A 25,962-nucleotide genomic window follows, 5' to 3' on the forward strand; every position below is an offset into this window, starting at 1 on the left:
GGCAAACTGTGTTTATTTAACTTGGCCACAAGTGCTATACTGAGTAGGAAGATACCTGCTGTCTGGTACAGCACATGTCTCATTGGACCCGAAACTTTTAATGAACTTTATTTCAGAAGAAATGTTAGTAGGAGTTACAAATATATCCCTGTTCATCTAATAATATAAGCATATAATAAAACTTAAAACATAGCTCCAACTCTAATTTTGAAATGCACTGAAAGAAGATGTGACTTCTGGCGTGGAAAAGTAAAACCTGAAATACAAACAATTGTGGGCCTAAATGCTGGCTAGAGTGCTCACTAAAGAATAAAAAAAAGAGCCCAGCACATCCCACTTTTGAAAACGTGGGCAGGGACCTATTTTAATTGGAGTTCTACAGTGATGAATGCTTCAAGATGACAGTATTTGTGTTTCCAGAAAATTGGCTGTAGTGATAGGACCATTCATATTATTAATCATCATAGCCTTTCCAGTGTTTTATGTAAGGTTATTCAACTATTTTGTTTGCAATAAAAAGCAGTCATTTTTCTAATACTTCAACTAACAGTTTGCAAGCTTTTCAGATGCAGGTAGGTATTAATTATAAAAAAAAAAAGTTAGCTGCTCTGGTGGGATAAAAAGACTTGCATGAAGTGCTTGATAGTCTGGTCTGCTTGCTTGTGATAATGCTGTGAACTGAAAAGTTGTTAGAAGGGGTTTATACTGCTGTTTAGTTTCCAGACATATGCAGAGGGTTCAGATCAGCCTTAAGAACTTTAATAATATTGGCAGAACAGTAAATTAAATGGATAAGTTGAATAAAACCAAAAGATGGGATGATGTTCAATAGAAAACAGCAGCCCATCTGTGCTAGAAAAATGAGTCCCTAAAGAGGTCCTCAGCTCCCACCTGTCTCCTAAGTTTATTTTAAAAAAAAATAAAAAAGTTTGTAATTTTGGAGAGACACAATTATATTGGCCTTGTCAGATGGTATAATGAGGGAAGGCTGAGACCAGCTGTTTCCAGGGCTTCCAATGATGTCTGGGTTGCTATTGGAAGGCCTCGTATATTGGAGGGGAATTTAGTCAAGTTATGTCTTCCACACACAGTACAACCTCACCGATGGCTTTTGAAGCTGCTTCTAAGCATTTGTGTGATGAAGCTGACCAACACTTTATTTTAGCTTGGCTAAGTAACAATTTGTTACAGTCTTTTTCCCTTTCAGGAGAAGCCTATTAAATAAAAGATATCTAGATCTTACTTAAGTCAGGCATGAACAAGTCCCTGCAAATCACAAGAGCAAGATTTTAGTAACGCTTGTTGGGACAGTGCCCTTACCTGGCTGTGTGGCACGCAGTTTAGAGCTGTCACGTGTCCATACGGTTGACTTGGTGCATGTGTAGCCATTTTGCATGCAAACATACAAGCTCTTATGTAGACATGGCCACTGTCTGAAAAACGTTTCCCTTAAAATTGGACTGGAAAAAAAATACTGGCAAACCACCTAAAGCAATCACCTTCCTTCTGGTGGAGTGTTTTTGGGAGCCTACAGTGCTACCCAGGCAGGACAGTGCTGCAAACAAACATGGAGTGGAGGGAGCTGGCTGGCTATCTTCTGTGAAGTTAGTGTGGGCAGTAGTGGTGTTTGTGACTGGGAGTTCTCAGCAAGGGTGTGGGATTAAGTCCAGAATGAGAAAAGAATAGCAAAGGCGTTGATCAGCAAACCAACCTGCGAGCCAGCTTTTAGTCAGCATGTTTATATATTTTTCCTTTATTTTGCTGTATTAGGAAGACTGTGCTGGGCATGGATTAGTTAATCCACCTTTAATTTGCTTGGCAGGAAAGAACTGCTCTAATTTTTTTACAGGCTTTCTTAGTCAAAACCAAGTTGTTTTGCAAACACAAAGCTGCCTACTATGCAAATAATTTGTGTGTTAATACAGTCTAAATTGATACAATCCTTTATCTGCATTAACATGATTAATCTATTCCAATCACCATTATACAAGGGACAAGGAGTCCTGTGAAATGATTAATCATTCCTGAACAGCATAAGCCCCTCTAGAAATCTTTTCCTTCTTGATTAATCATCTTTGAAGTTCTACTGAAGGGGCAAAACCTTATCCCTTTTACCCCCACTTCCATTATCGGTGCTCAGCGCACTGGTCTGAACATAGAAGCAGCACACTCAGCATTTACTTATCTATCAGGAATATTTAAAGTAGGTTTTAATTTTTAATATGTAATACTAATTGAAACATTCTAATATAGCCCCTCTTTGTAAGGGAGATCAAAGGAAATGTTCTAGTAAGGCCCTAAGCTAATGAATATTTGTCCACTTCATGTGCTAAAGTTGTTGGCAATACTTGGATTTTGTGGAGAGATTTACTCTCCTACTGTTCTTTAAATTCTAACGTATTTGTAAAGATGAAGATGACTAAAGGTTGAAGGAGTATGTTAATAAATGGAGTGTAAAAGACTACTGCAGGTACCTTTTGAGCGGGTAGAATACAGTTGTAGAAAGTTGCTATGGATGGCCGTGATAGAACTAGCCATTGTACAGGTTAGGAATTGGAAACTGGCACTAGATTCATCTACCCCAGCTTTACATGTTTGAGTCTTCATTTTCTCATCTAAAGAAATTCAAGGGATGATTTAACTGGTTATTATAACTCAAAGTTCATTTCATATGACAATGACATTGCTTGTGATTTGGCTGAAGTACCAAAAGTGTGTCAGGGACATAATCAAAAAGCTGACCTGTACAATGGCCCAAACTTGGAACAAGGTTCGCTATGTAACAATGAGAGCTGTTTAAATGGCTTTGCTTTATTTTTAGCCTCTCCTGTAGATGTTTACATAAAGCTTTTCTTCCCCTATCACTCCTGTGAAGTAACCCTTTTCTTGTTAATAGAAAAACATATGTTTTTAAGGGAGATAACATCTTCTCCCATTTGACTCAAAGGTTATGACATATTCTCAGTTCACTGGTTTTTGTCTCTGAACATCTGTGCTCATGAAATAGGTACCTTTGCAGTTGTCTACAAACAGCTTATACTGTTAGGCTCTTCACAGTAAGATACAGAGAGCTCTGTAAGTTGCTGTGTTTTGATTTAAAAGCTTGTCTACAAAATCCCTGGTATATTGAAATTAAACAAAGTTTAAGTGATGAACTAAGAGTTCAGCAAAGCTTCTGCTGAGAGAATTGTTAGATCCAAATTGGATTTCTGCTTCAAGGCAAGGCATTTAGTTCAGGAATCAAATTTAGAAAACTTAATGTGTTTTACATTAGCATTTCATGGGATGGGAAGAAATTATTCCTTATCACCTCAAATAAGAATTCCCTGGCAACCTGCTTTCAAGTTCTGGTTTTTATTCCCCTCAGCATTGTTTTATACAAAGAGCTACTAATTGTATATAAATTAATTTTGAAGTATTCATCTTTGTTTTATCATGATGGAATTTGCTTTATCAAGTGGCTCCTTTCTGACAACTGTTCTCTTGGCAAATACCAGTGCATTGAGATAAAAAGTTGATAAATATTATCAAAATTCTAGGTGGTGTTTTGACTAGAGCCTCCAATCTACTCCTGAGTTATCTTTCGGTCATATTTCAACTAAAGCAAACCTGTCCCTACTTGTCTTGCATCCACAGGTGATGTTATCAAACATCCTTCTTCCTTCTGTGTATGGGTGTTTCATATTTCCTTTCCTACCTTGTTAAAATTGTTGGAATATTCATGAGAGGGAATGATGTCCAGATGGAGGTTCTGCCTGCAGATGTTAATCTGGATGGACATAGATCAGCTCTCATTTGTTTCAGTTCATGGAATATGGCATTTGCTCAGTGCCTTTCTTTAAGTCTTCTGCCTTTCTTCTCTCTGTCTTCCTTCCTCCCACACTGTTGCCTTTCCTTCAGGTACAGCAACAAGTGGAAATGGAGACTTTGGTGACTGGAGTGCCTTCAACCAAGCTTCTCCTTGTCCCAGCTCTTCATCTGGAGAGCTCTTCAGCAGCTCGTCACAGCAGCCAGCTATAGAGCTCTTTGGTAGCTCACAGCCAGCTTCTGGCCAGCCTCCAACTGCTTCAAATTCTACTGATCTCTTTGATTTGATGGGCCCCTCTCAGACAACCATGACCTCTTCACAAAGTTTGAATTTCTGTATGATGAGCTCCAATGACGTGGGCATCAGTTTACCCATGTCAAGATCACAGGTATGCTGCTATTTGTACAGTTTGCTAATGACCTTTCTCAGTTAATCTTTGCCTTCTCCTTAATTACAACTTTGAAAATGAATCCATTCCACTCCTGGAGTCCATATTTAGTCACTGATGTTGTGATCAGCATTTTGTAAGAAAATTTTGTCCAAAAATGTTTGCATAGCCTCATAAAAAGAAAAGGTGTTAAATTTTCTCGAAAAGCCTCCTTTTATAAGCTCGTCTTCTTTGAGATAATCTTCATTGTTCTATGAAGTGTTGCTGCTTTGTTGGAGAAGATGAGGTTGATGGTATTTTAAACCTTAAAGCCATCCTCCACAGACTGTTACAGATTTCCAGCCTCAAGTGGATGGAGGTGAGGACTGAGTGTCTGCATCAGTAGAGATTGTTTTTGGAAGCCTTAACAGGTCAACTTAGTGTTTGGAGGAAAAAATCAGTATGTTTGAGTTCAAAACTTGACTGCAGATGATCACTGTCATTCCACATACTGATATGGAAGCTTGATGAGCTTACAAAATACTCTTTTAATCCATTCTAATGGCATTAACAGCACATGGCAACACTGCTTTGGAAGAGATGAAGTTCATAGCTAAAAATGTCATTGGCTTTTTATTGTATTCTGTAGAAAAATTAACACTTGTTTAGTCCTGATGCCTATTGGTAAATTGTTTCAAACTTTTTCTTTTTTAGCCTCTGCAAAGCGTGAACACTATGATGCCGAAGCCTAACCCTCTTTATAATTCAAGCATAGAGATGGTCCAGAAGAATGCAAGCAAAACTCTACCCTCAACTTGGTCAGATCCTAGTGTAAATATCAGTTTGGACAATTTAGTACCTGGGATGCAGCCTTCCAAACCCCAGCAGCCATCACTTAATATCATGATGCAGCAACAAAGTAAGTGATTATTGCAGTGTTATGCAAGCATGCTGAGCTCTGTATGTGTTTAGTAGGTTGCGCTTGAGATGGAGTAATCTGTCAGTTACTGTTTTCCTATGTTTAGTCGTAATTGTTTCTCAAACTACTGCGATGCTTCTGACACAAGTGGTATTTTCTAAATGGAGACTGTTGTGCTAGGAGGCTGGTATCTGTGTATGTTTTTACTGTAGAGTTTGCACCATTGCTGTATCTTGATTTCAGGCTTCCTAATCTCTAGAACTTCTCTACAATATGCATAGTGGGATATATTGGTATAAAATGCTATTTAAAACTTATAAAAGTTTTTGAGGTTTCACACAGAAAATAGGAAAACCACTGAAATAGCTATGTTTTTGGCTACTGTATCTTTGTTAGCAGCAGTTACCACATAAGTTTCTTAAAATATATGAGCACCGTCAGTATCAGATTCTGGTTAATGATTTTTGCATCCTGTTCTCTTTTTTACAGATATGCAACAACCTATGAATGTCATGACTCAAAACTTTGCAGCCGTGAACCTCAGTCCTCAGCCTAACATGATGCCTGTTCGACCCCAGACAAGCCCATTGATGGGAGGGCCCATTCCTGTGGGGATGGGAATGCGCAGTGTGATGTCAGGTACGATGGGAATGACCTCCATGGGACCCACGCCTATGATGAACCAAGGAATGATGGGAATAAACATGAACATGGGAGTGCCAGCTACAGGAATGGGTTTGACAGGCACAATAGGAATGGGAGTACCCAATATCGCTATGACCTCTCTGACTCCTGGGACTGTACAACCCAAGCAAGATGCCTTTGCAAATTTTGCCAATTTTAGCAAATAAAGATTGTAAAATAAATAAATAAAATGAAATAAAAATAAAAGAAATGGGCAGACTGAATGAAGGATTTTTAGCTGCACAAATATAGCTGGGGAAAGGATGAAAAACACTGATCAATACTTTTTTTTCTTTATCAGTTAAAGTGTCTACATAAAGAACCAAAAGCTATTTTCTAAATGTTGAAATAACTAGTGTTCAAATTCTGGAGAGGTGAAAGGTTCTTCTAAGGAATGTGTTAGATGATTTTGCAAAAATAATTTGTATTCAGACCATCAGAAACCTTTCCTACATAGAAGAACCAATTTTAACTTTGAGACTTGAAGGAAGACTGGAATTGGGGGTTGGGTAAAAATGTTTGAATCTAATTTTATACTTTTCTTTTTTCTTGAAGAGCTTGACTTTCTTTTCCCCCTCTCCCTGATCACTTTGTCATAATCAGATCATTCCTTTTACTACCACTGAGTCCACAATTAAAGTCACTCAAGTACTATGGTCAGTTTTTTATAAGAATATATATTTTTGTCCAAAAATGGCTTACATATGTGATTATGGCTAATTCAAAGGGACCTGGAATGTATATATACTTTTGCTAATGTTCCAGCCACACTGCTATATTACCCAAATTTTTGTTGTAACAATCCCCTCTCAGCAATTCAGTGATCAACAGGTTTTTGGAGTCTTAACATGCTTCTATTGTTACAACTGATATCCGGTGCAAGTCTGGGAGCTTTATCCAAGACTGCTGGAAGGTTTCCTTTCAGAAAACTCCAGAAAATGCCTTTCTTGCAGTTCTTTTACAGTGGCAAATAGCATCCTTTGTACCACCAATATGGAGCCTGGTTTATGGCATTGGCAGCAGTCAAAAGGCAAAAATATTTATTTTTTGCATCATTACAAAAAATAACAAGGTGAATTACTCTTAAGTTATGTAAATCTATAACCCTACCTAATCCAACAGCATTGGATCTTAGCTTTTATACAACATTTGGTGATTCTTTTGTGTAAATATGGCATTAGCAGCTGTGGAATCCAATAGAGGAGTTAAAAAAAAAATATATATATTAATAAAGGAGACCTGTAGCAGTCAAAGATTTTACTGATTTACTGAAAACAAAAGAATGAATTAAGGTTTTGGGGTTTTTGTTTTTTCCTTCTGTAATTCTGCATTTAATTTCACATGAATCATGATTCTAGAATCTGGAATACAAAGACATTGTTATATTCACAAGCTAGGAGTATTGTTAAGAGTAAGCACTATACTATAGGTATGAAATTTATTGCCTCCCTTTTCTTATGTTGGATTTCTTTTTTATTATTAAATTGATAAAACTTTGTTTCCATTGTATTCATAATGTTCTGTTATACATAACATTAAAATGTTCATTAAAATCAATGTTGGGCTGCTTTTCCTTTCATTCCATTTGACGTTTATGAGAGCATTTGGGAAAAAAAATAATTATAATTTGGGCAAAGTAATTTTTATAAATAATTTAAAATTGTTTAATGACTTCTTATCTGAAGCCTTTCCTATCTGGCTTTACTGTTAGGAATTAAAAATGAAGCAGGCAAGATATCCTGACCCGCTCCAGCCTTGCTAATGCTCCATCTACAACATTTCTAATTAGGCAGAAATTCATGTACTTCAGCTAAGTGGTAATGAAAAGTGATTCATTTGCTGAATAAGAGATGAGAGTGAGTGTAATTAGCTGACTGCGGTTTTTAATCTTTCAACAATTCAATGTGTTTAAATTAGTTTCAAAGAATAGGAGCTTTCAAGTGTTGTTACATCAAAGTAATCAAGGCAGGCTTTAACGGCTGAGTAGGAGAGATCGCTCTGGTTCCTGTTCTGAAACCTTTAAACTTATTTGGAATAATCATCTTCAAAACCTCTAGTTCCAACATATGGAAAGATTCAAGCTCGTTCAATATATGCAAAATTGTGGTGGAAAGCAAGCTAGTTCCTGGGGCGGTAGAAGGGTGGCAAGGAAAACTAAACCTGCAGTGAATGTTGTTATCTTAGTCATGCTGAAGGGGTGCAGTGCTGCTCAATGGTCTTTAGAGGGTTTTCTGATGAGGAGGGCGAGTCTGTTGGTAATGCTGTCCTCCTAAGGTAAGTTCAGCTGGTTAAATAGTTGGCTTTGAGTTGAAAGATCATGTCCTTGTTTAGGTTGCTCACATCTCCTCAGAGGAATCAGTGACTTAGATTCTAATAAAGAGATTAATTGTAATGAAGCACATTTGTCAGGGGTTAGGATAACTCCAGCGGAAAACATTTGGTCAGTTTGGAACATTTGGTCAGAGTGGATCTTTGTATCCATTGTATCTTAGTCAAGGGTACATGGGCTTATGGAACAGTTGTAGTACTGAGCTGATTTATTGCTCATCTTATGGATCAGTATCCTAATTATGAAGAAGGTTGTATGGAGTTATATGAAAAGAAGTTTTTTCAGCAGGTGGATGAGGAGGAAGTCCTTTGAACCAAAATAAACATCAGAAAAGAAAACCCAGAAAGATTCCTTTGGAATGTGGGTCAGGTGCATCCCCATGCATCTTCAGCCTGCAGTGATGAGAGCCTGTTGCATGGAAGTTTTATCCCATTCTCTCCCCAGTTAAAAGACATGGCTCGTAAGTAGCAGAGCTTAGCAGAGTATGGTTTACATCTTTAGATAAAGACTGAATATAAAATGGGTTGTGTTTGCTTAAAACAGTATTGAATTTAAGGTGGATATCATAAAATGTTTCCATTTCTGCTATTTCAGGTACAAGCAAAATAATACATTAAAAATGGAAATCATCATTCCAGGTAGAAATACAAATGAGCTACTGTATGACTGATGACCGGTCTACTGTTTATCAGCTGCTGCCTAATATAACCTAAATCATGCTACTATTTTAGTTAATACAACTCCTTTCCTCATTTTTAAAGCTGGGTCCAGCTGTAACTGCAAATTGTCCGAAGCCTGGGTTTGGCTGGCTGTGTGCTACACAGCACTTGACTACATGGTGTGCTGTCATGGTGTGGTATGTATTTGGCTTTCGCCCACTGCCCCTTGGCAAAAAGCTGACTTCCTTGCTCTTCCTCCAGACTATTCACAAGTTGTACTCTACATGCCTTAAAAAAAAAAAACGAGTGTGCTTATATTGTCATGGTAGTGCCCAATGTGCACAAGGTTTAAAACCCCCCAACAGTAAGCCTTGTGACCACTGCCAGCATAGCTGTGGGATCTTCTCCCACCAAACATAAGAGTTTGGAGCCTACAGGGAGTAAATGGAGGGAATTAACTGTTTGTCTGGCTGTAAGAGGTAAACTTTACTACCTGCATTCTGTAGCTTCTAAACTTAAGAGTTCAGTTGAAATTAGTGGGCTGCTTTTCCTTTCAGTCCATTTGACGTTTATGAGAGCATTTGGGAAAAAAAATAATTATAATTTGGGTTTAATTTATCCTTTTATCCTTTTTTCTAATTTATCCTTTGTAAAGGATGTCTGTACTTTAAAAAGAGGAGAAAGGGACATCAGAATCCATCTGTGTGTGTGTATTTATGGAATCATTCAAAAAATGCATCTTGTACAAAGGAGTAATAAATTCCAGCACAGGTGCAAGTGCAGTGATAACTAGAGCATCCACCATGTTCTACAAAAAAATTATATTCAAAACAGCTAAAGAAGGGTATTTATAGCAGCATCTGTTTCAGCTATATCTGTCAGCTAAGAACAGTCTGACACAGCTTAAGGAAGGTGGGGGAGGGATTTATCAATGAGGTGTTTACATAATGCAGGCAGGCATTGTATACTCAAGGTGATAGCAACTATAACAGGATAACAAATATCTAAAGACACTTTTATTCTCAGAGGCCTTTGCTCCAGGAGTCACTCTACAAAATTGCCTCCACGTTCCTCTGTGCATGACTGTAAACTCTCTTATAGCATATCACATTTTATAGTTCCATCACTTGGTTCTGATTAAAGCTTTTAATGGAGATGTGATTTTTTTTTTTAATATTTTTTTTCTTCCCTGCAAGTTGTATTCCAAGCTGTCACTGACTAAAATTCAGAATTGTTTCAGGCAAACCTATTGGGTTTGCACACTCATTGAAACTCTGTGTCTCAAGTGAAATACTTGACTGCAGAGGAATCTTCTTTTTGGTTAGTACTCAGAACTGTCAGCGCAGTGAAAAATTGTTTATTGTACAGCTCCAGGTACTTGCTGACAGATTTGACTGGCAAAAACTAAAAGTATGAATGAGAGAATTGGAAACTAAATACTGAATACCTGTATGCTTCCAATTATTCCACCCGGGAGCTCTGCTCACAGCACAGGAACAGTAGTTGCCCTCTTCTTTCCTACACTGGTAATGGAAGTGCAGCTCCTTCCTGGGGAGAAAGCGGCACTGCAGTGCCTGCTCCTTGGAGGCTGTCGCTGCGGGATGAGATGGAGCAAACGGCCGTGCACTGCGTTCCCATCAGCCAGAAACAAAACAATTCATGTAAACCTTTTTTCCCCAAACCACTTGGATTTGGAGCGGACTTTAATGCGTTAAACATTTCAGGCGGAGAAGGGCTTCCTGGGGTGGCGGGGGGAGGATGGTTATTGTCCTAGCCATGCTGCTAAGACCTGCCTTTTGGGGGCTGCTTTTAGTTTTTTGGGGAAAGGAAGAAGAAAATAGTAAGTTGCAAAGACAACTAGGTGAGCCTGGTTAATGTTGTGAGACTGAAAGAATGGCCTGTGGAATTCGTAAGTCAGTCAATCTGCACAGCTTGTTCAATGATCTGGTTAGTTTTATCTAGCTGGGATGCTGTGGGAGTTTGCTTCTCCATGTAAAATGACCTTTAAAAATTGAGATGCGTCTCATTTTAATTTTTTATGTGCTTCTGTGTCCACTGTTCAGGTAAGGCAGGATAAGAGGTAAGAGAGAAATTCTGCAGAATGTGGAAAATAAAGAAAGGTGCCTTTGCAGAACTCAGCGTATCCCTGGATGTCTGCAGCTGGGGGTTCTTTATGTGGAATAATCCAGGTCTCTACATCTCTGTAAAGTTCTGCGTGTGTACAGCACAGCGAAGGCTCAGCTCATTTCTGTTTTCAAAAATGTCTTTACTCCTCACAAATTTGCAGATGTATTTTTTTTTTTAATCATGCCATAAGGTACTGTTTCAGTAATTAGCTGGTTCTTTAATAGAGCTACAATTACTTTATTTCACAATAAGGGAAAAAAAGAACGCATTCCAAGACCGAGCTACTTTCGACATCTGGGAACCTCCTAACAGCTGGCTATCTAATGAATATGCATCTGCTTAAGAGGCTGTAGGCCATTAATAAACCAACAGATATAAAACAGAAACAATCTTTGTCAGCTTCAAATGAGATTGGATGCAATGTGCTGTGAAGTGTCACTGTCACATTGAATCGAGCTGGGGAGGTTAACTGTCGCTCCTTGGTACTTGCAGCTCCGTGGCGGAGAAGGCGGCTGCAGCCTCATGGCAAGGGGTGGAGGAGAGGGCTGGCCTCGCAAAGCGTCGCGGGTGGTTTCTGCTGCGTTTTCCTTCCTTATTTCTCCTGGTACCAGTTGTGTTTGAGGCACCGGTGGCCTTTTATTTGCAACTCCAAGTACTCTGTCTTTTTTGGTTGGACAGAGGAGGAGGTGGTTTTTCCTATACAAATGATTTGAGTGACACAGGAATCGATCACGTGAATGAATGACTGGGGAGAAGTTACAGGAATGTGATAAAAATGCACGTATTTGACTGAGACCTGGCGCTTCGTAAGGGAACTGAGAACAACCCCTGAGCCATGTCGTACAACAGGATTGTTGTAGGGTGAAATAAACACTCTTAAAATCAGTGACAATGACCTCATTTGACTGTATAAATACCTCTGATGCCTTAAGAGTTGTATCTGCACTTGTTCCAAGCTATGTAGCATCGTATGTTGTCCCAACCTGTAGCAATGTTTGGTATCTTACATTTACATTATTCTGCACCTTTATTTCCCATGGCAGCTCCCATAAAACATGAAGCAGATTTTAGCATTCTTTCAAGCATCCTTAGCCCCTGTGCACAGCTGCTAACCCAGCCCAGGTTAGCCTAGTATGTTCTTCCTTTCAAGAGCCTGTCATGCTGAACAATAGCCTCTTGAAGCACTGATAATCGTTTCGATAAGACATGTTAACTAGGTAGAATTTTCCTGAAAGAAAAACTATGATTTTGTCTTTAGGCCATAGTAATGGTATACATTACCGTCAACTGTTGAATGTTGGTGGTTTGCAGGCTTCCATGGGACAGAGGTAGGGGTAGCTTTTATTTTTGGTTCTAGAGAACTGGAGTAGCAGTATTGTACCTTGCCTGGACTCTGCTTTAGAGCCACGATTAGACCATATATGTTTTAGTTCCTGGGAAACTATCTGTAAATTGAGATTTGGAATCATTTTCATTGCAAGACATTTTAAAGAGCAGTCTTACATTTAGCAGAAAGATCAGTGTAGCGTTAAGCTTTCTGCCCCGATTTACAGGTTTTAGTTATGAGAAAATGGAAGCAAGGAAAGTTAAAACGGGAAGATGAGTGCTCTGTAATTACTGCAGCTCTTTTCTAGCAACTTCTCCAGAGAGAAAACTATTGCACTTTGTATCATGACATTGATATAATTTAAGCCAAATTCTGTTAAAAAGATTGACTTAATTCCTAGAATAGTATTTATCTTACCCTTAAATACTAAGTTTTGAAACAGAAGATTGAATTCAAAGTCTGTTTCAGAGTTGCAGCCACACCGGTGACAATTTTAACTTCTCAGACTTCAGGTTTTACATCAAGGGTTGGTGTAGGCTGGGGTGAAAACTGCTGCACTCCAGACGAGCATCGTTGTGTTTTTTGCGGGGGTACAATTTTCTGTCCTTGTGTCGGATGCGAGTGCTGCTGCGCTGCCACAGCCCATGGCTCTGAGCAGGAGCAAGTGCTTGTCCATTTTGAGTACAGCAGGTAGGTCACTGAGTAGCAGCCCCTCTCCCCTCCCTCAAGAGCTCTGCCTTTCATTCCAGCATTAGCAGGACTAAGATGTTACAGTTTTATCTTTTTTGAGACAGACAAAAGAGCAAGCTGTAAAGGAGGGCTGTCCTTTTAAATACTTTAACTTTTCAAGGTCATTTGTGGAGCTTTCATCAATCAGAAAGCTGAATTTGTACAAAAAGCATCTATAATGAACCAAGCATCTCTTGAACCTTATCCCTTCAGCTGAATACGAATTACCTAGGAAGGTGCCTCAGCGTCCACGTTCAGAGTTCAGCATCCCTGTGAACTCTTTACTAAAGTAAGCAGAGAAGCCACTACTATTGTGGTTTGGCATCTATCAATTTCTTGTCTTTTTTACATAATTGATTTATTAATAATAGCATCTTAATGATCTATTTAAAATAAATAAACCATTTATACCATTTCAAAGGTATTTTGTGATGTTCAGCTGATATTAAAATAGCACCAGCCTTATGTGCTTTTTCAGCAACTGACCTAATTAGTTAATAAAGTAATTGAATATTAAAAAGGATGTTGCAAGTGATTAAAATTTAAGAGCCTTCAGAACATTATTAAAGCTATAAATCATACATCACTGTTTTAATTTGCATAGCTACAGAATTACTAATGGTCCCACATGCATAAGCTACTTGGCAATTAGTCTTTTAACAAACTGTTGGTGATACTATGAGGTTACCAGAATCTTTCCCTGGTTTTGATTTGCAAACAAAATCCAGAATGAGAAAACACTGAGGATTAAAGTCCTAAAAGCCAGGAAATTGGCTTCTTTCACATGCATCTCTACCCTCACCCCTGTTTGCCCCTTGTCCCTCACCCTTCCAGCCAGGGGACCACATCCTCCCAAGTCCCACTGAGGTGTAAAAAGGAGAGGAGGAAGCATCTGTCTCCCCCTTGAGCTTCCTGAACTGCCCTCCAGGTGGTTTTCCAGCCCAGTCTGATGTGCCTGGATCTCCCTACCTGGTGCTGGGATGTTCTCCATTTTTGTCTTGTACGTATGACGAGTGTCAGAGTGCCACTTTCCTTCCCCTGGGCCCCAGGTCCATAACAGCATGGGGGAACTGAGCAAAGAGAGAGCTGCTGACAGTAGGCAGTCACAGGTGGGCTTTGCCCCATGGACCTTGGCTTTGGGCTATGGGGAAGGGCCAAACCAGGTGCTTGTCACCTTCCACTCCCTGCACTGGGGATCACAGCTCATGGGAAACCTTAAATACCTGCAACACAAAAGGGTTGGAAAAATGCCACTGATGGGAGCTGCCTGCGCCACTGGGTACAGCCCACTCCCTGGCCCTGCTGTGGCAGCTGCCTGTGGCCTGTGTCCAAGGCCTTGGGCTGGCCGCAGGCAGAAGGTGAGACAGGATGACAGTTTTCAACTTAGAGACAAATTGCTTTGGCCAGATGAGCTCCCCTGGTCTCCCCTCTTGCCAGCAGCCAGCATCTCTGCAGTGATGGTTCCTGGCCCCAGGAACACCGGCCAGCACTGTTTGGTCCAGCGCACAGGCAGAGAGCAGGACGGTCTCTGGCTTTAAGACTTGCAGCTTGAGAAGAGGAACGACAGTGCTGTGGGCAAAGCAAATGACTTGGTGTGCGACGGAGCGCAACCCTGATGGAGCAGCCGAAAGCTGGCGAGAGGGAAAACGGCCAAAGCTACGGCTGCGGGCCAAGCAACCAGCACAATTGCTGTGCGAGCCCAGCAGCTTCTTCCCCCTAAAGCAGCGCTGCACATCGTATTGCTGCCTCCTCCCCATGCTGCGCAGCCCGCGGGCTCCCTCGCCGCCCCCCCACTCGTTTGTTTGCTCCTGCTCCCGGGACAGACTCACAGCAAAGGAGGGTGCCTGAGCAGCTGCTGCTTTCCCCACCTTTTTCTTTAAGGGATGCAAGGTCTTCTCTCCCTCTCCAGGAGCTGGGACTTCAGCATCCCAGCCTATCGCAGGAACTGGCACCTGCCCGGCTCTTGCTTCCCAGCTCCTCCTCCCCCTCGCACAGTGCTAGGCTCAGTCGCTGCAGGTGGGCTGCTTGTGGAAGCTGGTACCTTCACCTTGTAAGTCTCAAGACTTTTTTTTTTTTTTAATGGAGAAAAAAAAGACATTACAGAACAGCATTTACATGCAAAACAAATATGTCATTTCCACCCAGTCGGCAGAAGTTTTGACGTAATTTTAGCTATTAAAGTGCGCTGGCTGCTACATTACCAGGAGAATTTATTTTTTGTGCCGCAAAAAAGTTTTCAGGAGCTTCCGATGAAGCCTTTATTGAGGTCAGGGGCTGCAGTCTCTCGCACTCTTTCCATGTCAGCACACAGCGCTTTTTGAAAGCCCTTAACGCTGGATAACGTGATAAACGCCAGCTCTTTGTTCATTAGTTGACACTTGGTAATAGATGTGAGGCTAGGGTAGAGGATGGCTCTCGGCAAGCGATTCACACTCTGCTGCACTAACATTTGCACTGCCTTGAATAGTAGGAGACAATAAAATCCACTTTTAAGGGTCTGTTTTTAATTAGAACAGCAAGCTGAGGAATGGGTGACTTCATAGCATTTTGACCCAACAAGGAACGATGAACACATGGCTCCTTTCAAAATAAATTAATTAATACCCACTATCTTACCATCATAAAACTGTCAGCATGTGAGGAGGGTGCGTAAAGCCAGATGCAAAGCAGTTTTGTAAACTAGGCTATGTACATGCAAATGTTACCGCAATACAAGCAACAAACCAAGTGCCAAAAGGTGAGCTGGAAGAGACTGGAGTCGATACTAATTCACACCCTTGGGCTGATTTTAGGGCAAGTTACATCAACGACCTGTTTCAGTGCACCTTGACTCCACCATCCAGTTCAACCCTGCCACACCACCCGCTGGCGCTCACAACATCAACGTGAGAAGGGGGCCGGGAGCCCAAGATGGAGTGATGCGCCTGCTCAGGGGTGCACATTTGCACAAGAATACTCTCCACAATTACAGATACTTAATTTTTAAACATCTGGTTTACAAAACACTGCAAACACATGCAATTTGAGAAACAAACATATTCAGTCCTTCTCACCAGATAACCCTTTCCTGACCCATGGTCAGTAAACATCTCATATACCACATGCAACCCCAGCAGCTTATTATGAAAAAAGCCCATTCCATTTGGGACCCCTTCTCTGCGAGAGACAGTCCTCCAAAAGAGGATAAATAAAAGACATTTCCTTGCTCCCAGATTTAAACACTTCCATTTTTCTGGTGGTCACAAGAAGGCAAGTTGAGGACTTGTCTCACACACCTACTTCTGCAGCTCACAGCTGGGCTGCAAAAACAGCCAATTCAGCTGAAAACCTTCAGGAGCAGCTGGGCTGCCAGGGCTGCCTGTCTGGCTTTCAGATATGCCTGTGCAAATTTGGTAGGTGTTTTTTTGCCATGAAGCTCAAACCCCTGACCACTGTCTAACTATGGGCTGGGAAGCACTGTCATCTCCCATACAAACAGCTTTTCAAGCCTTCCAAAATACTGATTTGCTCCAAGTGGCATTGGAAGAGTTCCTGTCAGAGTATCTTCCTCTATGCATGACCTGCTATAGCATCTGCACCAAAACCTTAACTTCCAAAAAACAGCAGGATAGGCACGTTCCCACTCCCAGCCACATTCACAAGGTGTTAGAGCAGCTAGCAGGAGAGGCACAAACATATTCCCTTCAGCATTGTTCTGAACCTGTTTATCCCTGGGTTTGGAACTGCCTCCCGGCAAAGCCCTATATGCAGGGAGATCCTGCCGAGATCCCCCTTTTTTTCAGCTTCCCTCTGCTCTCATTTTGGAGCCTCCAAGCAACTAAAAGGAAGTCTTCCTCCAGTTGGTTCTTCCACCATTTTGACAACATCGGAAAGCTGCCTAACATTTGCTTGCTTTTTCCCAGAAGAATTGGAAAAAAGTCCCTTCTTCCCAAGAGAGAAGTGTAAGATCTGTCACTTTCTGCTTTCTGGTCCAGCTTTTCCCATGCTCGCAATACAGACCATGGCTGACTCCAGCCTCCACAGCCATGGCATTGGTTCGTGCTCTTTCTGCCGAGCACGGCACAGTTTCCTGTTTGCCATCCTTCCTGCTGCTCTAGGCCATTAGCACAATAGTGTCAATTTTTCCACTCAAGCTCCCACACCCTTTTCCTGATCAACACCTTGTATGATCATTCTATTGACCACACTCTGATGGGAAAAACTTACTGCGTTTGAGCCTCCTTCCCCAGAACGGCAGGACACAAAGGAGCTGGCTTCCTTCTTCAAGCCTGTGCCGGTGCATCTACAGAGAGCTCTATCACAGCACCCATATTCTCAAAGCATGTTATTCTATAGGATTTATTCCACTGCATCACTATGCATAAACGAGACATAATTTCTGCCTGTAAATATATGACAAGATATGGAACCTCACAGAGCACTGTTTTACAGCCTGGGCAGCAGCTGCTACCAGTCGCTGTTTCAAGTCACATTCTAGTAAGCCCACCACCAAGCAGCACCGACTCCTGCTTCTCCTCCCACAGCCAGCGTTTCCCCCAGCCAAGGTCATCATCCATGATGGACAGCTAAATATACCCTTATACCCAAAACCACACACAACAGTTACCTGTGAGAGCTGTGCTGCCGCTGCAGCACCTTGGCCCAGCAAGGGTCCTCTCTGGTAAGGGCTGCTGGCCAGCGAGGTCTTCAGATTTGTGTCTGCATATTCCCTGTGACAAATCTGGTGATGTTTTGCCTACCCTTGGTGTTTCCTTTGCAGGCTCTGGTGCAAGACCCAGAAATCAGTTTGCAGAGAACACCCCTAAACCAACACACAGCAACAAATTTTTGGCCTGTCCCTGACCTGGAGGTGAGGGCTCTGCCCAGTGACTTCAGCCATGGGGTCACTCCAGGACAGCTGTTTTTATGAGGGAACTTGATTTAGGCTACGGAGGTGGGGAGCGATGTTCTGCAGGGCCCTAACACGGAACTACTGACGAGGGCCGCAGCGCTCGGGGCTGTCCTAGGCACCGCCAAGCAGCGCATCAGTGTCTGTCACGCACCCAAACTCCTGGGCTTCAGATCGCTACCGGCCCACACGCACCACACGGACCCACCCGGGATTTTTGGCTGCCCCGATCTCACCTCCACCCGTTCCCAGAAACACTGAAGGACACACAGCGAGGAGCTGGGCCAGCCCCACCGCGCCCTGCCGCCGGGGAGAAGACGGTAGAGAGCGCGGCCCGGCGCAGCTGCCACCCGCAGGGGCTCGGGCAGCCGCGCAGCTCCGGCCTTACGGGGGGAACCCGCCACCCCCGGAGCCAGAGCGCCGCCCGCGGGGGTTCGCTTCAGCCTACTGCCCCCTGGCGGCGGCAGCGGGCAAGGCGGAGCCGGCGGCGCTTCGAGCTCTTCGCCGGCGGCGCGCAGCCGACGTCACCTCCAGCTCACTTTAATCGCCCCTTTTCCCCCAGGGAGCAGCCGCAGGCTCGGCGGAGTCCGCGCGGCCTCTCCAGCCTGAAGACCTGATCTGGCCAAGACGGAGCAACCTGGAGCGCTGTAACACGCGGGGGAGCCTTTAAACAATCGTTTTGGAGCGTTTAGCGTCCACGGAAGAGAGAAATCCAGACCCCTGAAAATGTCTCCAGGCCTGTCCCAGGAAGAGGGCCCCTGCACGGAACGGGAGCGCACCTCGCCCCCGCTGCGCACCCGTCCGCCTCGCGCCTGGGATGGGCTTCCCCAGAGGGTGGCACCGGGGCCGGGTCCTCCCTCCGTTTTGGCTCGTGCAGACCAGCAGTTGCAGGAACAGGGTCTCTGGGGTTTGGAGCCACGTCCCAGGGGAGTTCGGACCGTCAAAATTAAGCTGTAAAAGGCTCTGGGCAGTTGGCACAGATCCTGTATATGTAAAAAAAATTACCTAATATTTACTCTCCCAAACTACCCTTTAAAAAGCTTCTGCATAAATAGTAGCACCCCAGAGCTATTTCTTTACAGCCAGACCCATGTGCTTCTGGCACAGTGCAAGATGGGGCTGTTACAGGAGACAGCCCCAAGGCCCAGCCTTAGTCCTGTATCCACCATTTCCTGAGCAGAAGGCAGCAATGCCACAGAGCAGGCGACCTCGCTGGCAAAATCACCCCAGCAATGGCTGCAGGTGGTAACGACACAACCAGCAGCTGGAGAGGAAGCAACGGCAGAGCTGGGGCACAGCGAAACTGAGGCAAGCAAATTAAATGCAACCCCAAACTCAAAACACTTCAGCTGGTCAGACCAGTATAGATGACCAGCACACAAGAGATTTGAGAGTGATGGCGGTGGCTATAATAAAAAATAGCTGTTTTAAAATTTGTCCAATACTGCAAAATGTGAAAGGAGAGGTAAGGATGAGGAAAGAAGTGCTGAGATGTTTGCAAGGGCAGGTGGAGCAAGATCTTCAAAGCAGCCATCAGGATCCAAACAATTACCTTCTGTTGAAAGCTGCACCCACAGCCCAGGGTTGTGAAGGAAATAAATCTTGTGAGATGCAATTATCTTGCCAGAGCTTCACAAAAAATACACTCCCACTCAGCAGAACTGAGGCAAACTGGCATTATCAGAACATCCAACCCAGCTGGTGCCACTATGCACTCTTCAGTTTATATCCACTGTCCATTAACTCAGAAGCATAATGATACCCATTTAAAATATTCAAATACTTGCTCAGATTTCAAGCAGGCTATGAGCATCACCCAGACTGACCCATAAACTGCACCTGTGAATCAGCAATATACTTACCTGTATTATTATTACTTCATTTTTTACATACCTTTCGTCACTCAGATCATTTAAGGACTCGAGGACTGCAAGGCTGTGGAAAACTAATAATCAAACCTAAGAAATTGTCCATGTCATGAAAGATGACTGGACAGATTTATAAATGCCAAGATGATAGAGATCTCCAAGGCTTGTAAGAAACTGTGGGGAATAAACTAGTTGTTTGGGATAATAAATCATTCACAGCAAGAAGATACAGCTTGAAGTTGAAAACTGTTCAGAGAATTTAGATGGCATTTGATCAGGAGAAAAAAAAAAATTGCCTCACCATTGCTAGAAAAGGCGTAACTTCTCATAGCCAGGAGGGATGGCAGCTCACCCTGGTTTTTCTTTTTAAAAATTTCAACTCTTCTCAAAACAGGGACAAAGCAACATCAAAAAGAGGAGGCGAAAGTTTCATAGAACTCCAGGAGAGCAGCCTGAACTGGAATTTGTGACTCCTTACCACTCCAGCTATCATCTTCCCTTAATTTGAGCAGTACTCTCATTAGATACAAGAAGAAGGTCTGCTTAAATACTCTCAAATGTATGTCACCTGCATGCAAAAAACACCCCACACCACAAATCGCAGGAAGCTAACTGACAGCGCAGAGGTATTTGCTTTACAACCAGGTGGAGCTCAGCTGAAGAAGACATTATTGCACTCGTGGCAGAGCAGGTGGAGAGGGTTGGCGAGCTCTTCACACCCATGCCAGGAGTGGACCTGGCCGTCTGACTTGACTCACTGCAGCACAGAAAGCGCTCAAATGCTCCAATCTGCTACATCAGCACAGGACACAGAAGTTTCTAGTTCAGGTGGCACCGTGTTTTAACAGGTCTTTCCACACTAGAAAAATTAGAGAGTTTATTTTTTAGTATTTATGAGCAGTAAAACACAATGAGAAAAGCTCAGATCAGGTTTTTTGCAGCAGTACAGAATTTGTTTCCCCAACAGCTTGGGAGTACAACTGTTGCAGTTAAATGAACAATTTTGACTCCAATTTAGGAAGGTATTTGAGCACACACCCTAAAGCACCTACCTGCATGACTATCAAAGAAAAACTCACGTCCTTTGCACTTGTAAATTACTTGTAAATTCGCAGAAAACTGCAATCTGAAAGAGCAAGAGTCTGCTGCCACATTGACTGTAAATCATCTTGTAAGACATCAGGGAAACATGAGTCACATGGAAGAGGGGCAGACTCCCAGTGTAAAACAACACTTTAAAATGCAAATGAAAGTCAATGGGTTGCAGACCTCTTCTGTGAATTCCCTGTCTGATCCTTCTCATTACATGCATCCTCATATTGCCACTCGTGGCTTTAAACTGCAGATTTTGTTCTCTTTAAGCAGTTCCGAAGTTGCAATGGGAATTACTCCTTTTAGCAAAGATCTGAATTCCAGAGCACAGGTATCTTACCATCTCCAGCAAGCTGCATCCATATAGTTAGTATCTCTAAGCCAAATACATCACCATCACTGGATTCCCATGGTAAAGGGAATAAAAATCTTCCTGGAAGTCAGGTTCCCCACTGACTATGCACATGCTGGACCAGAGGCTTGGATGCTGGCTCTGGACCTCCCTGATTCCAGGAAAACCATCTCCTGACAGCATGGTGGAAGACCACACACTGAGGTAACAGACCTTTGAGTGATCAGGCCAATAGTTCTTACATTCTCCAACATGAAGATCTCTTCCCTTCTGCACCTCTAAACGACAGGCATAGTGATATTCTTATTTTGTAGATTAATATACTTTTGAACACACAGATGACTGGTTTGTTCTCAAATCATGTGACTAGATAGCAATACTAGCATTCAAACCTGGTGGTCTCCACATCCAGGCATCTGTTCTAACTGCTGCAATAGCAGCTTCATCACTGAAACAAGCATATTGACAGAGGACAAAAAAAAACATGCTTTGCAGCAAACTATTACATGGATATATTTATTGCATTGCAGTCTTAGCAACTTTAAATATAAACATTTATATCTGGAAAGCAGAATATTGCAAATTGAGTATTATTCAGTATGTTCATAGCAGCATCAGCTTCCTAAGAAACAAAACATTTAGGAAGACAGAGAAGGAATTGCAAACGAGTTACACTCTCATTTATCACCATTTGACCAAAACATGGTATTGCAGCTGTGAAACAAATATTGAAGTCACCAAACCTGACCTTGAAGACTTAAGTAATTTCAAGACTGAAGTGCATCATTGTACCTGATACCCTGCACATTGTTAGTGTGCCGAGACATAAGGCTAACAGTCAAGTGCCTGAAGAGGGCAGATGATCTATATATCTGCATTACCTGACATATTATAGTTTTAATAACAATACTTAGCACTTGTATAGCACTCACCGCTTCCCCAAATCCTTGTGAGACAGGCAAGGATTGCTCTCAGATGTATTACAGCTGTGGAGCATAAGGGAGAGGGAGGGAAGTGACTTGCCAAGGCCATTCAGTGAGCAAGTGGCAGTAGATTTGTCAGAATTTGTCAGCACCTGACTTCCCATCCCACGTCAGTCTGGTAGATTGTGCTGCTCCTCTGTGGTTCGTTAAGGAAGTTTTACAAGATGACTAATTGTTTAACAAGTCCCAATCCATGCAACTACACTGGATGCATGCACTATTTGAAAAGAGTCAACACAATGGCTCCCCTCATAATGCCCTGTTTAGTTTTAAAGAAACCTAGCACTTCTCTCATTTTCTCATCTCAGAATGATCTGTCACGCTGAAGATACAATGACAGACACAGCTGCACTTTGCTCTGAAGCAGAGGAAATCAGAAGCAATTGCCATAGGAGCAGGAGCAGCTTTCATTTCTTTCCTGAGGGAGAGCACTGATCTTTTGAGAGGAAAAAAGGATGGATGTGTTTGTACACAAACTGATCAAACTACTTTTCATTCTAAACAAATACAAGACTGACTGAAAGTCTCAGGTGTACTAATTTTCTTCAGCTAAGTCATCCAAGTGTACACTATGAAGCTAGCAGCTAATAAAATAGTTATCCAGCAATATCAGAAGGCATCTTCCTTCCCTGACAGGCCTTCACTTCTACCAACTAAGAGCAAGAGCACTTACAGTGACATCTAAAAGGGCTTGTAAACATCATGAAACAAGCCATCTCTGATACTTCTGCACTAAAGTAGTCCCTTCTTCCTGCACCCCCAGGAAGCTAACAAGGATAACCAAGCCTCCTACCTTCCCTGCCTAAAAAGGGGAAATTTGCTTACTTGTTTGTTTTCTCCCACTGGGTTTCCTCTGCAAAATCTTAGAGGCTGAATCAAACACATCAGTTATCAGGGATGGAGTCTGGCAGAGAATCCTAGCGCACAGTTCATGTGCTGTGAAACGCCCACAACGTAAAGGAGGCTGCCCCCAAGAACTGCCTCTGCATACTCCCCAGTTTTTTCTCTGCCCAGGCTGCTAATGGGTAAAAGGATGGCAGCAAAGGATGGTCTTAAATAGTAAGGCTTCTCTCCACAACATTTCTACCATGTAATGATGCTTTTTCCTGCTGATACATTGGCAACACCTGACAGAAAAAGCTGTGATTTTTAAAAAATTGTTTTTTCTTTCCAAGCAAATTTTAACTACTTTACTTATATCCAGCTGTTGCCAATTTCATCTTAGGTTGTAAGTCAGAATAGAAGAAAACACACATAACCTCCTGAAAATAGGTGTTTCCTTCTAATGACAGTGGTTCTTAAAAGTACCTTTTAGATATGAAATAAACATTACCAGCTACATGAGCGGTGCAGCACTTTAAAAAAAAAAGAAAGCTGTAATACTGTTTATCTGAAGGTGAGACACAGACAGTGCTAGAAAAGTCTGACCAAGTTAAAGTTTCTAAATGAAAATTTGAGGGCATTCTTAGCTTTTGGTCCAAGTATACCCTACCAGAGTATTAATATTTTTGGTAAATTAAAAAATGAAGCTCAGCTTGGACTCTGTCCTCCTTTGCTAGACTTCCAGCTCATTAGCTAAAAGGATATTACTAAGATTTTAGGTCTCTTCCCTTGAGTTCCTATTGCAACTGGCCACCTCTGTCTTCCTCTGTCCACCTAGTCAGATCTCACCACTATGTACACCGCAGCATCAGATAATACAGGACAGCACATCACAAATCCTTCTATTTGTCATCTTCTTATGGGCAAGGATAATAATGCCAAGAAAACTTTGCATGGAGTTAATGCTGTAAGACGTTAGGACTGTAAACTGGAGTTGCTTCTCTAGAAACTCTCATTGTAAAGTTAAGACTGTTGATACTCAAGACTGCAAACTGAGCCATGCCTCTTCCAGCTCTGTTTTCTGTGCATGCTTAATTCACTTAGAGTTTCAGCCTGTTTAGGCCCACCTACGATCAAGCCTGCAAACTGGCAGAATTAGCTTTGAAATTACTATCTCACTCTAGGAAAATCATCTTCCTTCACTATAAAGAGGGAAGTATTTCTTTATCATCTTTTCTCCCAGTTGTGGCTTCACACATTTCCATTTGTGCATCTTGAAAATATCCTTAGGAATAGATATTTTTGGTTCGCAACACCTTAATTACAGTAAGAATTCTGTAATACCTTAGTTTTTCAATATAATTTCTAGTAAGTGTTAGCCTTTTATAATGTTATAGCAAAGACTGTCTTAGGATTGCTACAGTACAAACTTCAAATTTTTAAGCCAAGGGCAAGAAGCAAAAGCATGAACTGAAATAGTTTGGGGCTGCAGAAGATGCATACTTTAGCATTCGTGTTTTACACTTCACAATGCAGGCAGGAGGGAAAACATCTTCGTATTAATTTGCAGTATTTTGCAGTTACGCTTGGAGGCCAACACTAACATGTAACTCAAGAGCTGCTCAGGAAACAGGTTGCCTGGCTGGAGGAATCACTGCATCATTGCTACTGCTGCTGCATTGCCTCTAAAAGTGTGTAGTACTGTGCCTTCCAATTTTATTCAGTTGCAGAGCTTGCAGTTTAATACAGTGGTTATAATTCTGATCTGTTTAATCAAAAGACAGGAAGTTTACCTGGAGATACACATCTTCAGAAACTCAGAGTGTTTTCACAGTTTGCTGTCCTTGCTGCTTTTCCATTTTCTTTCAACATTCTGGATAAATTTGTTGTTTCCACCTGTCTCATTTAGGTCAGTGCCAGTAAGCAACAGAAAGGGTGTGAGCATCATGTTTGACAGAATATCAAATTCAACAAAAATTAGACATCTTTTTTCTCTGCTTCTTTTTTCCCAGACATTTCTTCACCCATGGTGATTCATAGGTGCAAGTGGGGGACTGCCACAGCGAACCCCAGCACTGTGGGAAGGAAAGTAAACTAAAAAAAAAAAAAAAAAAAAAAATCAGTTTCCGCCAACCAATCCAAGATAAGTAATTCTACTGACCAAATAATTCCAAAAGTCTGCAGAGAACAGTATGAAAATCAAGAATGGCCAAAGGCTTTATAGATGCAAAACTAGACGGGGTAACATTCCTTAGGGAGGGGGAAAAAAAACAGTGGGCAGTCAAGCCTACTTCTGCTGAGAGACCCTGCCCTGCTTCCAATTGATATGGAAGGGAAAGCTGCATCAGAAACAACAAATCCAGAAACCAAAGGACACAAAGCAGATGGAAAACAGTACTCACCAACTATTTCCATAATCACCTGGTGAGGACATGCTAAGAAGTATCTGTCTCTAGACCAGGGGAAAAAAAAAAAACAAACTTCCAGGCAATTAACAAGCTGGACAAATCAGTTGAGAAAAGCAACTAAACCCACACTTTTTACAAGCTCCTTGTTTCCCTTTGGCCTTATCTATTCTACTACCACAGCCCTGTTTAAGAAGTGTTTGATAAAAATTAAGCACCTGTGCAAAAGACTTTCCCAAGAAATAATCCCAGCCATGATACCCAGAACCGTAGGGTAACACTGCAGCTCTCGGCTTGATTCCCCCTAGCAGCTTCCCCGCATCCCCACAGCACGGCAAGGTTTTATGCTGTGGTTCCATGAAAACGCCATTCAGACTATCTGCAGAGGTCCGTAGAATCATATCACTGTACAAATAAAATCGCCACTCTTAAAGTAACGATGAGACTTGGCTCCCTACTGAACTGTGTTGGCAATTAAAAGATATATGATGTGAGATATATACTGTGAGATGTATCTGTGACATCACGTTGCAAGACTATTGCACTACATAATTTCTGCAGCTGGCATTATAACATTTCACAAGTTTCATATCTGTCTGCTAT

The 25,962-nt window shown here is 42.1% G+C and overlaps 1 protein-coding gene across 2 annotated transcripts in view; it reads left to right on the plus strand.

The window, feature by feature from the left end:
- The window catches only part of CLINT1 (clathrin interactor 1), a gene marked incomplete at its 5' end in the record, with an annotated part of 50,404 nt that extends 44,375 nt beyond the window's left edge, over positions 1 to 6,029 (plus strand). The window contains 3 exons of one of the 2 annotated variants that reach the window (XM_082006075.1): positions 3,901 to 4,210; positions 4,946 to 5,094; positions 5,584 to 6,029. In XM_082006075.1, coding sequence (XP_081862201.1) covers positions 3,901 to 4,210; positions 4,946 to 5,094; positions 5,584 to 5,945 — 821 coding nt within the window. In that variant the 3' untranslated portion in view covers positions 5,946 to 6,029. Of the gene's footprint in view, positions 1 to 3,900; positions 4,211 to 4,889; positions 5,095 to 5,583 lie in introns of both variants that reach the window. The other variant, XM_082006074.1, reaches the window with a different exon arrangement.
- Positions 6,030 to 25,962: the final 19,933 nt, after the last annotated feature.

Source organism: Phaethon aethereus, assembly GCF_964289735.1.
Source record: "Phaethon aethereus genome assembly, chromosome: 14".
Classification (NCBI taxonomy): Eukaryota; Metazoa; Chordata; class Aves; order Phaethontiformes; family Phaethontidae; genus Phaethon; species Phaethon aethereus.